Raw genomic sequence first — 12,087 nt, forward strand, 5'->3', positions numbered from 1 at the left:
TTTGTTTTGTTTGTTTTAAGATTTACGTATTTCACTGGAAAGGCAAGTTAACAGAGATTAGGAGAGACAGACAGAATTTCACCCACTGTTAACCTCCCCCCAATTGGCTTCAACAGCCGGAGCTATACTGATCCAAAGCCAGGAACCAGGAGCTTCTTCTGGGTCTCCCCCATAGGTGCAGTGTTCCAAGGCCTTGGGCCCTCCTGGACTACTTTCCCAGGCCACAAGCAGAGAGCAGGACTGAAATGGAGCAGCCTGGACAAACACTGGTACCCATTTGGGATGCCAGTGCTTGAAAGTGGAGCATTAGCCCATTGAGCTATTGGTGCTACCCTCCATTGACTCTACTTCTGATTCAGCGCCCAGGTAATGGCCTGGAAAAGCAGCACAAAGACGGCTCACATGGGAGACCCAGATGAAGCTCCTGGCTCTTGGCTTCAACCTGGCCCAGCCCAGATGCTGCAACCATCTGGGAAAATAACCAACAGATGGAAGATATCTGTCTCTTCCTTTCGATAAAATAAATCTTTTAAAAACAAAACCAAAAGATAGGAAGAGGAGGACATTGGCTCACCATGTAAGATGCTTACATCCCATTCAGAGTCCTGGATTCCAGAGCCAGCTCTGGCTGATTCTAGCTTCCTGCTTGTACTGATGGCTGACATAAGTGGGTTCCTGCCGGGCACCTTAACTCCATGCCTGGCCACTGTGGGCATTGGAGGAGAGAACCAGTGGGCGGGAGCTTATTCAGTCTCCCATTCTGTCTACCATATACATAAATAACACTTTTAAAGGTTTCTTAATTGATTTGAAAAACAAAGCAAAGAAAGTTGCAGAGACAGGCAGAGAGAACTCTTCCATTCACTATTCACTCCCCAAATGGCAAAAACGGCCAGGCCCAAGACAAAGCCAGGAATCAAAAATTCCACCCAGCCAGGTCTCCCCTGAGGGTGGCAGGGGCCAAGTACAAATGCTGCCTCCATTGCTTTTCTAGGCCCATTATCAGTGAGCTAGATCAGAAGTGGAGCAGCTGAGACTGGAACCAGCACCCATATGGGATGCCAACATTACTGCAAACAGCTGCTGCACCACACAATTTTTAGAACTGCTAAAAAAAAAAAAAGAAAAAAAAAAAAGCACAGGAAAAAATTACTATAAACCTTGCTGTAAGAGCTAGTCTAAAAGATGCTTACTATTTCAATAAAATGACCTATTTTTCTTATCTATTAAGAAACTGTTGTCAACTACCTTAAAAAGCAGCACAACACACAACTTCTTACAAAAAATACACCAGGCTTAGTTAGCCCTATAGTAATACTTACATCCAACTACTGATCTACGGTTATAGGCATTCAAAGCAACCTAAAAGTAATACTATTTAAGAAAAGAAATTTATTTAAAAAAAATTTTTTTAAAGGAGTTGAGAGGCAGAGCTACAGAAAGAGATCTTCCATCTGCTGATTTATTCCCTGAATGACCACAATAGTCAGGATTGTGCCAGGAGCTTCTTCCACGTCTCCCCAATAAGTGCACGGGCCGAAGCACTTGACCACCTGCTGCCACTGTTCCCAGGCACGCGAACAGGGAGCTAGATCATAAGCAGCACAGACAGGCACAAACCAGTACCCACAGGGGATGTTGGCGTTCCTGGGAGTGCCTTTAAAGAGGAATGATCTGTTTCTAAGATCAGTGAAACATGTTTGCCAATTTGGAGCTGATTTTGAAACTCAATCCAGTTTCTTTTTTTTTTTTTTTTGGATTTGTTTTATTTTTATTGGAAAGGCGGATATACAGAAAGGAGAGGCAGAGAGGAAGATCTTCCGTCCGATGATTCACTCCCCAAGTGAGCGCAACGGTCGATGCTATGCCAATCCGAAGCCAGGAGCCTCTTCCGGGTCTCCCACACCGGTGCAGGGTCCCAAAGCTTTGGGCCGTCCTCGACTGCTTTCCCAGTCCACAGGCAGGGAGCTGGAAGGGAAGTGGGGCCGCAGGGATTAGAACCAGCACCCATATGGGATCCCGGGCGTGCAAGGCGAGGACCTTAACCACTGCGCCATCGCGCCAGGCCCTCAATCCAGCTTCTAACTGTGCCTTATAATGTCTAATCCTGTACAAGGAACAGAAACTATAGTGCTGGCCCTTTCATGGGTAGTAGTTTCAAACACACTAGTATCACTTAAAGTCACATCACACACCTAAGACCAAACAGGACTGGCAGCATGAGGAATGCACTGAGTGAGGCAGGAAAGGCTTCCAGGAGCAAAGCTGAGTTGGGTATTGAAACAGGATCAGGAAAGCACCAGGTCTGCGGGGTAAGCAGGGGGAGACGGGTGGACTAGCAAGGCAACACCCTCTAGTGTAAATATAGAACAAAGAAAAGGAGACAAGGACTTGATTAAGCTCTAGAAATCATGAGTGGTTCCACACTACAGAAGTACATGGTGGGGCCGGCACTACGGCATAGTGTGTTATCCCACACATGCAATACCAGTATCCCATATGAGCATCAGTTTCAGTTCTGACTGCTCCACTTCCAACTCAACTCCCTGATAACGCACCTGGGAAAACAGTAGAGGACAATCCAAGTGCCTGGAGCCCTGCACCCATGTGCAGACCTAGATGGAAACCCAGGCTCCTGGGTCTGGTATGACTCAACCCAGGCTGCTGCAACGCTTGGGGATTGAATTAACAGATACAGTTTTCTCTCCCTTGTTCTCTCTATAACTCTTTCAGATAACAAATTTTTTATTTTAAGATTTATTTTTATTGAAAAGGCAGATGAGAGTTAATCAGAGAAGGAGAGACAAAAAGCTCTTTCATCTGCTGGTTCACTCCCCAAATGGCCACAACAGCCAGTGCTGAGCCAATCCGAAGCCAGGAGCCAGGACCTTCTGGGTCTCCCACACAGATGCAGGGACCCAAGGCTGTGGGCCGTCCTCGACTGCTTTCCCAGGCCACAGGCAGGGAGCTGGGTAGGGAGTAGCCGGGACATAAACGAATGCCCATATGGGATCCCACTGCTTGCAAGGTGAGGATTTAGCCACTGAACTTTCACACCAGGCCCACTCGTTGGGGATTTTTTAGTTTGTTTTTGTTTTGTTTTGTTGTTGCTGTTGTTGTGGTCTGCAGTTTATTTGCAAAGGGAACAGGTGAACAGGGAAAGAGGAGGGAAGGGGAGAGCACCTCCCAAGAGAAGGCCCAGCACTGGTATGTCCCTTGAAAGCAGAGAGGGAGAGACACCAAAGATATGAAGAAGGGTCTTAGGGTTTGAAGCCTTCCCTGACCCCCTCCTTCTTGGGTGGGAACCTGCAGGTAAAAGGTTCCCCATTGGTGCTCTCTTAACCAGTAAGGAAACGGATGGGCAAGGCTTGTGCCACCCACTTGGAGGTAAACCCAAGATTTCAGCAGGTTTGGACTGTGTCAGACATCACTGCTGGAATCCCACATCCTACTTCTGTAGGGGTAAAGGGCAACAAAGTCTTCTAGCTACTTCCCGTGGAAACAGTACTGTTCCAGTAAAAGGGCCCCTGGAGGTGTGGGATCCACAGAACGGTGACCTGAGTCATCGTTGCTGTGACAGAACTTGGTCATCACACAGGGTTGCACGTTCGGGTTTACAAACTCCTTGTGAAGTTTTCTCCCAGTTGAGTTGGGCCATGTGGCTCCAGTCTAAGTCTCCTTTAAATGCCCCACGTTGGGTATCAGGGAAAATAACGCTACCAGAAGACCTCAATGGGTTCTTTCAACAGCTTAAAACAGAAATAAAAAGCCAGGAATCAGATGCAGACCCAGAAGTTTATCTACAAAGAGACCAGGTGAGCAGATAAAGGAGCAGGAAGGGGAAAGCATCCCCCCCCCCCCCCCGCCGCCAAGACAGCACCAGGAGTTGGGGTGCCTCCCAAAAGGAGAGAGGCAAACACACCCAACAAACTCTTAACAAACAAGAAAGCATGCAGTTTGAACGCACTGGAGAAAAGAGGTAGCCAATGGCAGGTGTTAGTGGCTGTAATCTACAGGAACTCAATGTCAATGTCTTTACATGGAAAAGCAAGGAAGTAAAATTGGATCTGAGTGTACAGGAAATATATAGCTTTTCATAAAGTGCTACAATGTGACTGACTTTATTATGTGGGAAAATGACACTGCCAGTAACCTGAGTAAGGAAAAGTCCAGTATCAGACTGTTTCAGCTACTATACAGAGATAACAGCCAATGCACTGACAGGAAGACTGTCAGCCATGCTTTCCATCCAGCTCCCTGCTTGTGGCCTGGGGAAGCAGTCGAGGATAGCTCAAAGCCCAGGACACCCTGGCCCACATGGGAGACCCAGAAGAGGCTCCAGGCCCTTGACTTCGAATTGGCTCATCTCCAGCCATTGCGGCCACTTGTGAAGTGAATCATTGGATGGAAGTTCTTCCTCTCTGTCTCTCCTCCTCTATGTATACAAATAAACAAATCTTTTTTTTAAAAAGATATATATATCACTCAATGAGGAGACAGGCATGGTAGCCTAGTAGCCAAAGTTCTCACCTTGAATGCACCGGGATCCCTTATGGGCATCAATACATATCCCGGCTGCTCCACTTTCCCATCCAGCTCCTTGTGGCCTGGGAAAGCAGAGGAAGAAAGCCCAAAGTTTTGGGACCCTGCACCAGTGCGGGAGACACAGAAGAGGCTCCTGGTTCCTGGCTTTGGATCGGCTCAGCTCTGGCCATTGTGGCCACTTGGGGAGTGAATCGGCAGACAGAACATCTTCCTCTCTGTCTCTCCTCCTCTCTGTATATCTGACTTTCCAATAAAAGTAATAAATAAATCTAAAATATATATGTCTGTGTGTTTATATATATATTTCAATGAGCCTGGTGCAGTGGTACAATCCTTGCCTTGCAAGTGCCAGGATCCCATATGGGTGCCAGTTCTAATCCTGACTGCTCTACTTCCCATCTAGCACCCTGTTTGTGGCCTGGGAAAGCTATAGAAGATAGCCCAAAGCGTTGGGGCCCTGCACCCATGTGAAAGACCTGGAAGAACCTCCGGCTTCAGATCAGTTCAGCTCTGGCCACTGAGGCCACTTGGAGAAAAGATCTTTCTGTCTCTCCCTCTCTCTGCAAATCTGCCTTTCCAATAAAAATAAATATTTAAAATAAATAAATAAAATAATCTTTCAAATGAGCCATAATTATGGCACAACTGGTTAACCTGTGACAACACAGTGCCAACAGATCCTATTTCTCTGCCTTATTTGAAAAGCAGAGCTAAGGCAATGGCAGAGAGGGAATTCCCATTCACTGGTGCATTCCCCAAATGGCCACAATGACCAGGACCTGGAACTCCATCTGGATCCCCCACGTGGACAGCAGGGGCCCAAGTACTTAGTCCATCTACTCCTGTGTTCCCAGGTACACAGGCAAAGAGCTGAAGCAGAGCAGCTACCATGGAAAAGGATGCTCAAGTATCAGACACCAGGGCCCCAAACATCCATTTAACCCACTACACTGCAATGTTGGCTCAAAACGAATCTTTAGAAAATAAAGTGTTCCTTATATGTAACATTTCCTTTTCTCCATATTTCATTCTAGAGCTCTTGCTCATGTAGAAAGGTTTATGCTGCAAGATTATCAAACCTGGAGGCAGCATGACCTTCTGTTTTGCTCCAGGTATCAGGAAGGCAAGGCAAACCAGGAAAATAGAAGAACCCCCAGTCAGATCAGGATGACAAGCTAAACCTTTGACATGAGATTCTGGGCCTGATAATTAACCTTGCAAAGCTCTTGGTTTCCCATTTGCAAGGGAGGAATTTTCACTCCTTGTTCTCAAACTTTCCAAAGTTCTGATATTTAGCCTAGAGCTTAAGGTCCTTGAGTTTCACATCTGTGTACCAGAGCTCTGTTTCCAGCTCCAGACCCTAACTTCTCACCAACGCAGCCCCTGGAAGGCAGGGATGAATTAAGTGTCTGGGCTCCCAACACCCGGCTCCTGGCTGTGGCCGGCCACTGCAGGCACCTCAGGGGTGAGCCAGAGGATACAAGCTCTTACCTTGTCTCCCTCCCTTTCAAATTAAAAAAAAAAAAAATTAATAATTTTTAGAAAGTTTCTAATGATCTGGAAGTTGTCAATAAAAACTGCGGATTTGGGCCTGGCGGCATGGCCTAGCGGCTAAAGTCCTGGCCTTGAACGCGCCAGGATCCCATATGGGCGCCAGTTCTAATTCCAGCAGCTCCATTTCCCATCCAGCTCCCTGCTTGTGGCCGGGGAAAGCAGTCAAGGACAGCCCAAAGCCTTGGGACTCTGCATCTGCATGGGAGACCAGGAAGAAGTTCCAGGCTCCTGGCTTCAGATCGACACAGCACCAGCTGTTGTGGTCACTTGGGGAGAGAATCACTGGATGGAAGATCTTCCTCTCTGTCTCTCCTCCTCTCTGTATATCTGACTTTGTAATAAAAATAAATAAATATTAAAAAAAACTGCGGAGTCAAAATATTTCAAAAACTCCACAGAAAAATGAAATGAATGCAAATCTTCATGGCCTTTTTAAACTATCTTTATATAATCATGCGTTTTAACTATAAACTGTGATATCAATCAAAAAGACACATCCTGTTGCACCTAAATTTACTTAGCCAAATCTACACGTGCTCACCTCCGTCTGGGACCAATGTGACACATAGTGGGACATATCAACAACTACTTATCTGAAACCTGAAGACAAAACTGACACGTTTAAGGTATCTTAGTCATTTCACTCAGTCACTAAATAGCTCTCAAAAACCCACACCAGGAAAGAAGCATTTTTTTCATCAAAGCAACTCAAAAGCTAAATGAACATGTTTGCAAAGTTCAAGAGAAATGAAGAGTACTGCTGAGTACATAGTGGTCAGATACACTTACGCTAAACTACAGAATCACATCTGTCTCAACCTTGTTGACAAAAGCATATTTTAACAACATTCCTCTAGCAATCCAAATTAAACTGTTTCCAATGGAAGAAATATGGCCTTAAGACTTTCAAATTACGTGCAATTTTTCAATAATAAAGTTTCTACAAATTCTTGTTCTCACTAAAAAGCTTGAAAATATTTCGAACTCGCTCCTTAAAAATCACTTCAAAGCCTAACTTTATTTTTAAAGATTTTTTTTTATTGCAAAGTCAGATATACAGAGAGAAGGAGACACAGAGAAGAAGATTTTCCATCCAATGATTCACTCCCCAAGTGACCACAACGGCCAGAGCTGAGCCGATCAAAAGCCAGGAGCCAGGAGCCTCTTCCGGGTCTCCCATGTGGGTACAGGATCCCAAGGCCTTGGGCCCTCCTGGACTGCTTTCCCCGGCCAGGAGCAAGGAGCTGGATGGGAGGCAGGGCCACTGGGATTAGAACCATCGCCTATATGGGATCCTGGGCATGGTCAAGGCGAGGACTTTAGCTGCTAGGCCACGCTACCAGGCCCTTCAAAGCCTAATTTTTTTTTAAGATTTATTTTTACTGGAAAGTCAGATATACATAGAGGAGGAGAGACAGAGAGGAAGAGCTTCCGTCTGATGATTCACTCCCCAAGTGACCACAATGGCCAGTGCTGTGCCAATCTGAAGCCAGGAGCCGTCAGGAACCCCCTCCAGGTCTCCCATGCTGCTACGCCACTGCACCAGGCCCCAAAGCCCAATTTTTAAAAAGATACTTTTAAAGCCAAAAGGTGAGAATTTGTATTATAAGTGAAAATTTCAGATTTATACCTTGTTTTCCAGCTTGTTACAAATTTATACAATATAGCCTAAATTGAGTATTTCAGCGGAAATATCTTAAATTTTTGTAAACTGTAAAACTTTGCAGAGGCTTTAATGACACCATTATGTTAATTTTCCCAAATACTTCCACGACAGACCTCAATTTTTTGGTTACTCATAGGATGTAAACCAGAAATTCTTTGTTGTTTATATGAAAGGCAGAGGACAGATTTCCCGACTGTCTTACTCCCCAGGTGCCCACCGCAGCCAGGGCAGGCTGGGTCAGGCATGCGGAAGCCAGGCGTCCTGAGTTCACGCTGGACCCCTCACATCGGAGACCCTGCCTCTCCAGCCATCACCTGCTGCCTGCTGGCAGGGCGCTGAAACACTGCAGCCAGGCCTAGGTCAGGGAAGTCCCCTCAAGGAGCCAGCCCTACAAAAGTTTGCCTTCATTGTACCCAAGTAATCTTTACCTCCTACTCCCAAAACTGCTTCTTACAGAGTTTTGTTTCATAGAGTTGAAATATTTACCAGGATCACGGTATAAAAATCCCTTACAAGGTAAATTTGTGTCACTATTTAGGAGGAACACTGAAAGCTTGGTATTCTGTCAGTTCACTGATAGAAACATAACTAACCCCACTACCAACAGAAGATGTGTATCATCTTAAAGTTGAAATTCTCAGCCAGAACTAATTTGTAACATGGTGACTTAAGTTAGTGCTTTCAGATGTTACCAATATGTGTGTGTATATACATATCCCCTGAACATATACAAATTGATCTTACTCTACTAATGAAGCCTTATGGATTCTAATTAACAAATTTCACTCAAAAAGGGAGTATGTGTCAATCAAGAACTTTATTAAAGAGACAAATACTCTAAAAGAACAAAGAGCAGGAATTAGTTTTTGTTGTAAGCCTATACTACTCCAACACAATTCAGAAAGACAATGTTCTAACATTTCAAAAAAGTTGTCTGCTCAAAGAATGCTTTTAACCAACAATACATTTTAAAAATTCTGAAGTATATTACAAAGTTTGCATGTGCAATGCAGAAAAAAAAAATTGTAACAACGTCCAAACAGGAAAGTTCCATGTGCTTTCTCCAAATATATATACCAGTATAACAGGTAGAGTGGACATTCCACAAACAAGATACAAGTTAATTATAGTGCTTCACACACCACGGTATGCATCCAAGGACACCTGGTAATTAACTGAAATAATTGAGAAACTCGGTACCAAAAGAGCTGTTCTGTGATTATGATGGGAAATGCTACCTGCAACAATACGCCTTCAAACTTGCAGAGAACTTTGTAATTTTCACGACACGTTATGATAAAAAAAATTTATAAAACTGGCTTTGTTGTTCCTCTTAGGAAATTAGCTCACAAGAACAACAACCTACCTACTTGAATCTAGAACCCATAAAACCAACCACCCCATATGACAAGAGCGTGCAGAAAAACTACGCAGCACTTCCAGTCACACTAACGTCGTGCGGACAGTGGGTGAGCAGGTTCACTCAGAATCCTCCGTCACAATTCTCAAAACTCTTTTTCACTTCACACACGAACATCTTTGGGATCTAGGTAGACTTGAGCGGCGTCCTGACACTGGGAGGAGGGGGAGGGGACGAGAAGGGAGGACCGGCTCAAACCTCCTCCTGGCAGGCAGGGAGCTGGTTCCACCTGTCCTGCCATAACGAGTTCATCTGCCCTCCAGCAGGGACGCCCAGGCTGCAACAGCAGCCAGCTTCCCAAGGGGCTCCGACGGCTCTCCCTCAGCTCCCAGCACAACAAAGCTTGAGGCCCAGCCTCGTCACCCCGTGTTCCACTCTGGCTAACCTGCATGCTCCGGTGAGCCCCAGCGCGCAACCTGGTAGCGCCCAAAGTGGAGGGCACAAGAATGCCCGAAACCCATCGGGAGCGGAGTACAGAAAACTGAGCAAACTCTCAAGTTACCGCCAGCAAAACGCAGTTCCTGTCAAGGAAGTGGTGGTCCCACCTTCCCGAGGGGCGGGGGCTCCCCGGGAAGAGGTGTGGAATTTCAGAAAGTAAGAACCCGAAATCGTAGGCGCGGGAGCAGAAAGGGGGGGGGGGGTCTCAGAATTGCCAGGAATTCGACAGGACCGGAGGGTCAGCGCTGAGGGGGCCAGCGGGCTGCCCGGTCCCAGGGGCGCAGATCTGGCTGAGGGTGGCGGCGCCCAACTGGGGTTCTCGTGCAAGGCTGCGAAGATCCCCCCACCAGCGTCCGCCCGCCCGCCAGGCTCCCCCGCGAGGTTTCAAACGGCCGCCCCCGTGAGGCGCTCAGCCGATTGGAAGTTCCACGGCGACCGTCACCAGTCCAGGGCCGGAGAGCGGCAACTCCGCTTCTCCCCCGAGAGACAGACCCCACGCACACCAACTCTCCCAACCTCCAGCCCAGGTCCCAGCTGGAGTCCCGGCGCCGGCTCCCCGGCACGCGGAGGGCGCACTCCGGGTCGGGACCGACCCCGACCCCCCAACCCCCCGATGGGGGCTGCGCCACGGGAGTTCCAAGGGGCCGCGCTAGGGGAGCGGCCAGAGCGGGTGAGCCCCAAGAGTCCGCCCCGGGACGCCAAGCGGGCGACCCCCTCCGCCTCGCCCGCCTCGGGGGGCCACGACGCGACCGGGCTCCGACCCACCCCATCCCGCGCGGGGTCGCGGGCAGGGCGAGGACCGGAGAGAGCTGACTCTCCCGTCCCTGCTCTTACCCATCTTTCCGCCTCGCCTTGTAGACGTGCCCGTAGGTGCCGCGTCCCACTTTGCACCCTTCGTACTCAAACAGATCCTCCACCCGCTCCCGCTCCGCCGCCAGCTTCGCCTTGAAATCATAATCCATTGTCTGCTTCCCCCATAGAGGCACCGGGACGCGGGGGCTGCCGCCGCTCAGTCCCTCCTCCTCCTCCTCCACCTCCTCCTCCTCCTCCTCCCCCCGCGACCGCCGCTCCACTTCTCCAACAGCCGCCTCTCGGGCGCGCGCGCGCCGCCCGCCGCTCCGCGTCCCGCCTTCAGCAAGGGACTCCACGGCGGCCGCGGCAACCACCCCCTCCACCACCTCCTCCAACTCCTCCTCCTCCTCCTCCTCCGCGGCGGCGGCGGCGGCGGCGGCGGCGGCTCCCGCAAGCACCCCCAGTCCCGCCTCCCCCCTTCATTTCCTTGTTTTGGAACCCGGTGGGCCGCGCCAAGGCTTCCTCCAGTTCATTAACAAGCCAGCCCGTCCGCCCCACCAGGACCGCGAGAGCTCCTGGGACATGTAGTTCCTCAAAACCCAGGGGCCGCGGAAGTTGGGCCGGCGCAAGAACTACAACTCCCAGAAGACCTTGGGACGTCACAGCCGCGCCTCCCCGCTTCCCACCCCCCCCCGCGGGCCAGGCGCGCACGCGTGCGCCCTGCGGCCCCCTCCTCCTCCTCAGGTAGCGCAGGCTCCCAGTTGCTGTGGAGGTAGAAAGCGCAAAGTTAACTGGGTGTTTCGGGAGTGTGTGGGAGCTGGTGTGAAGGCGGCCCTGGCTCTGCTAAGATGAGGTATTCTCCTGTAGTGTCCCCGCACGAGGAGGAGCGCGGGAAGCGTGTCGCCCGCGTTGGCCCCAGTGCGCGTGCCGGAGGGGCCCCGGAGGGAGGAACTGGTCAGGACAGTTGTAACGCAGATTGTTGTTTGTTTTCTGCGGCCGGCGGTCCGCCCCCGTCCCGCCCCCGACCCACTGCTCATTGGCGAAGACGGGAGAATGACACTCGCTCGGGTGCGTGGGGTCCCCGGACTCTAGCTGGCTGCTTTCCCGCTCCGGATTGGTAATTGCCGTAGGCTCGGTTCTTCCTGATAGGTTCGCCGTTTTTCTTTACGATGCAGAAACCGTATTTCAAAACCAGTGGAGTCAGCGGTTTCCTGGTTGTTACGTTACTAAGAAGAGGACTGAGGACTGGCAGCCAATCATGCTTTTCTTGGCGCCCTAGTCGGTTTCCTCAGAGCATGTGCGGCTCCCGTGAGCCAGGCTTTGGCCATCTGTCTTAAGGACAAAGTGCCCGGAAGATGCAGCGCTTTTACAAGCAATCACTGGGGTGCCCTCTTACGGGATTTTTTTAGGGCGGGGCGTTCCTAAAAAGGGATGACTGTTTAATCGGGTGAACATTGATTGATTATTTCCTTCAGTGTTGAGGCTCAGGATACACCACCCAGAAGTGTGATTGCTGGGGTTCAGAATATGCCCCCTAAAATATAGGACAGTCGAACATTATCGATTCAGCTGAGCTAAAAGAAATGAACCAGTTAAAAGCCCATCACCCACAACAGGCACAGGGCGAAAATAAAATGTAAAAATCCCCTCTAAAGAGAAATTTACATCAATT

The 12,087-nt window shown here is 49.2% G+C and overlaps 1 protein-coding gene across 4 annotated transcripts in view; it reads right to left on the reverse strand.

Annotated features, from left to right (window-relative positions):
- The window catches only part of CDK19 (cyclin dependent kinase 19), a 166,284-nt gene extending 155,646 nt beyond the window's left edge, over positions 1 to 10,638 (reverse strand). For all 4 annotated transcript variants that reach the window (XM_040983886.1, XM_040983884.1, XM_040983883.1 and 1 more), the window contains exon 1: positions 10,458 to 10,638. In XM_040983886.1, the coding sequence (XP_040839820.1) occupies positions 10,458 to 10,585 (128 nt within the window). In that variant the 5' untranslated portion in view covers positions 10,586 to 10,638. The remainder of the gene's footprint in view (positions 1 to 10,457) is intronic.
- Between the last annotated feature and the right edge of the window lie 1,449 nt (positions 10,639 to 12,087).

This window comes from Ochotona curzoniae, unplaced genomic scaffold (assembly GCF_017591425.1).
Source record: "Ochotona curzoniae isolate NIBS_2020 unplaced genomic scaffold, NIBS_Ocur_1.0 contig_3819, whole genome shotgun sequence".
NCBI lineage: Eukaryota > Metazoa > Chordata > Mammalia > Lagomorpha > Ochotonidae > Ochotona > Ochotona curzoniae.